Here is a 3,354-nt window from a genome sequence, read left to right on the forward strand (position 1 = left end):
CTAACACTCACCTGTCTCCTACACTAACCTGTGTCTAACACTCACCTGTGTCTAACACTCACCTGTGTCTAACACTCACCTGTCTCTAATACTCACCTGTCTCTAATACTCACCTGTCTCTAACACTCACCTGTCCCTGCTGCTCCTCCTCTTCCTCAGTCTCATCAGTTTCAGGAGCTGAGGAGGATTTTCCCTCCATCTTCCTCCTCATGTTTCTGTTTGCCACAGCAAATGTCCTCTTCCTCTTCCTCCTCTTCTTCTTCCTTTTCCTCTTCTTCTTTAATGGGGTTTTCTGAAGGTTGGCTTTCAGTTTAAAGGTGCATTACTGCCTCCTGCAGGGCTGGAGTGTTGGCAGAAAACATTCCTTAAAATCTTAAATTTATCAAAGATTAAATGTTTTATAGTTTCTTGTGAACAAAACCCAGTTCAGAGTTTTCCTGTTTTATAAAGTTTGTAAATTAATCCTGTTTGTCCTTTAACTCTTAGCTGGTTATCTAACTTAAAGGAGACAGTTTGATTTTACTCCAACTTTACTCTTCTTTGTTGGTTTGACACTGTTTGATGTTGTGTTAGCGCCTCCTGCTGTTGTTGCTGTTGGGGTCACCTAGAATGGACCAGTCTGCCTTCCATTACAACCACCAGGTGTCCACTTAGAGACAGTAATAATGTCCAGGTGTCCAGTTAGAGACATATTGACTCTCAGGTGTCCACTTAGAGACAGTAATAATGTCCAGGTTTCCAGTTAGAGACATAGTGACTCTCAGGTGTCCACTTACAGACAGCAGTTTTAAAGGTAAACCTGAGCAGGAAGCAGAGGTGAGCGTCCATTTAATAGATAATACATAATTGGTCTAATTAGAGACATTAATGACTCAGAGGTGTCCACTTAGAGACAGTAATGATTCTCATAAGTCCAACATGTCCTCATGGTGTCACCTTGTCTGCTGAGATGGTTTTAGAGAAAACTCTGGACAGTGTCTTCAGGTTCAGACTTGGACACTTGGTGCAGATGTCCTTCATATATTGAAACCACAGCAACCTCATACACACACTTCACTTCTGCTCTGTGACTACCTCCTATGACATGTTAGAGGTAATTTAAGTCCCTGCTTTCAGCTCCTAATGACAAACATGTGTCTAATAAGGAGCTTCAGCTGTGGAACAGAACAGAACAGAACAGAATAGAACAGAATAGAACAGGATAGAACAGGATAGGATAGAATAGAACCAGATAGAATAATGATCTTTATCCGTCAGTCAGCAGAGAAATTCAGATTCTTCTTGTTTTTAGAAGAGCTCGTGGGTCACGTTAAACAGAGGGTGACTGAACTTTATCATGAATGTCTGTCAATCATTAGTTGATCTTACTGTAAACTCACCGGGTGTGTGTGTGTGCGTGTGTGTGCTCAGTGGGTCTGACAGGAACTAAGCTGGGCTGTGCTGAAGGCGGATGTGGCGCCTGTACAGTCATGCTGTCCAGATACCATCCAGGCACCAAGCAGCTGCTGTATCCTCCCTGAGAGCTCATGAAGCGAGTCAGAGCTGCAGTCTCGTGCTTCCAGCTGACATGTCAGACCTTTCCTCATTTCACAGCTGTTACACAAACATTTCTCTTTAACTGCACTCAGTCATCACGCCGTCAACGCCTGCCTCGCCCCCCTCTGCTCGCTGCACATGGCAGCTGTGACCACCGTGGAGGGAATCGGCAGTGTGGCCAGAAAGGTGCACCCCATACAGGTAAAAACACACCTTCTTCTCAAAGAGGAGATAAAAGGGCATCTCGTCAGCCCAAAATCAGGGTGGGGATAAACTAAAGCTCTAAAGACAACAGGAAGAACTAAACCAAAGTCTATTGGATGTTTAATGAGAACGTCTGTTCTGACGTCTAGGAGCGAATCGCCAAGTGTCACGGCTCACAGTGCGGCTTCTGCACGCCGGGGATGGTCATGTCCATGTACGCATTACTGAGAAACAACCCCACACCAAAGATGGCCGACGTGGAGGAAGCCTTCCAAGGTTCTGCAGTTTCTTAGACTTACAGACAGCTCAGAACTACAGCAGACTGTGAAAAGGCTGATGTAAAATGGACCTTTTACTGCTTTGTTTTGTAAAATAATTGAGAGGACTTTATGGAAACTGAAGTTTTCCCACAGTCGTTGTGGTTTTAGTAAAATACTGTGTACAGATTTCACAGTCGCCTTACTGCCTGCATTACTGTAACAAACTGTCCAAAACACAAAGATCGTTTCTTCCAGGAAATCTGTGCCGCTGCACCGGATACAGGCCCATTCTGCAGGGATACAAGACTTTCTCTGCGGTAACAAACTTTGAATATTTAAGTTAAAATAACAGGATAGTGTTGTTTCTGGTCTTTTATTTTGGTGGTGCATTTCCTGCAGGATGGGGAATGTTGTGGTGGTAAAGAGAAGAACGGCTGCTGCATGAAGAATGGGAACGAAGGTCTCCAAAGCTCCGAGGAGATCACTGATGTAAGTCTCATTAAAACTCATTATAATGTCTTCAGATCAGTACATTTAAGGCTCTGTGTGAACAGGAGGCCACATCCCTCTTCAACATGGAGGACTTCGCACCTTATGACCCCACACAGGAAGTCATCTTCCCTCCTGAACTCATGGTAAACAGAACAAAACACAGATCAAACAGAAATTAAAGAGGTGAGATGATTCTTTTCAGTCGTGTAAATCAGAATATCATCAGCATACAGTTGAATGTATTATTTTATTTAAGGACAGCTGCAGTGAAAGTGTGACAAGGACATTAACTCTTATAGTTTATGTTCACATCCTGCAAAGCATCATGGGAACTGTAGTTCCAACTGCTTTTGTCAACTCAGTTTAATAACAACTTGATTTAATTTATAAATCTTACATCCTCTTCTATTCCCTCTGCCCCCTACTTCCTTCTCACCTAGACTCTGTCTAAAGGTCAAAGGTCAGGATCTTTGTGTTTCCACGGTGAGCGAGCAACATGGCTGCAGCCGACCAGTCTGAAGGAGTTTCTGCTTCTGAAGTGGAAACATCCGGAGGCCCGAGTGGTGGTGGGGAACACTGAAGTGGGTCTGTCTGCTCCTGCCAAGGATTCATTCATTCATTCATTCATTCATTCATTCATTCATTCATTCGCGCAATCATTCATTCACTCAATTATTCATTATTAGTTAATTAATTCATTCACTCATTCATTCGTTCACTCACTCGTTCACTCACTCACTCACTCGCTCACTCACTTACTCGCTCACTCACTCACTCACTCACTCACTCGTTTACTCACTCACTCGTTCACTCACTCTCACTCACTCGTTCACTCACTCTCACTCACTCACTCGCTCACTCA

The 3,354-nt window shown here is 43.7% G+C and overlaps 1 protein-coding gene across 1 annotated transcript in view; it reads left to right on the forward strand.

The window, feature by feature from the left end:
* Positions 1-1,366: 1,366 nt before the first annotated feature.
* xdh (xanthine dehydrogenase) overlaps positions 1,367-3,354 on the forward strand; it is a gene marked incomplete in the record, with an annotated part of 15,635 nt that continues 13,647 nt past the window's right edge. Inside the window, 7 exon segments of the mRNA XM_037974464.1 lie at positions 1,367-1,507; positions 1,629-1,737; positions 1,890-2,016; positions 2,256-2,317; positions 2,400-2,489; positions 2,555-2,635; positions 2,933-3,077. Coding sequence (XP_037830392.1) covers positions 1,470-1,507; positions 1,629-1,737; positions 1,890-2,016; positions 2,256-2,317; positions 2,400-2,489; positions 2,555-2,635; positions 2,933-3,077 — 652 coding nt within the window.

This window comes from Kryptolebias marmoratus, unplaced genomic scaffold (assembly GCF_001649575.2).
Source record: "Kryptolebias marmoratus isolate JLee-2015 unplaced genomic scaffold, ASM164957v2 Scaffold67, whole genome shotgun sequence".
Classification (NCBI taxonomy): domain Eukaryota; kingdom Metazoa; phylum Chordata; class Actinopteri; order Cyprinodontiformes; family Rivulidae; genus Kryptolebias; species Kryptolebias marmoratus.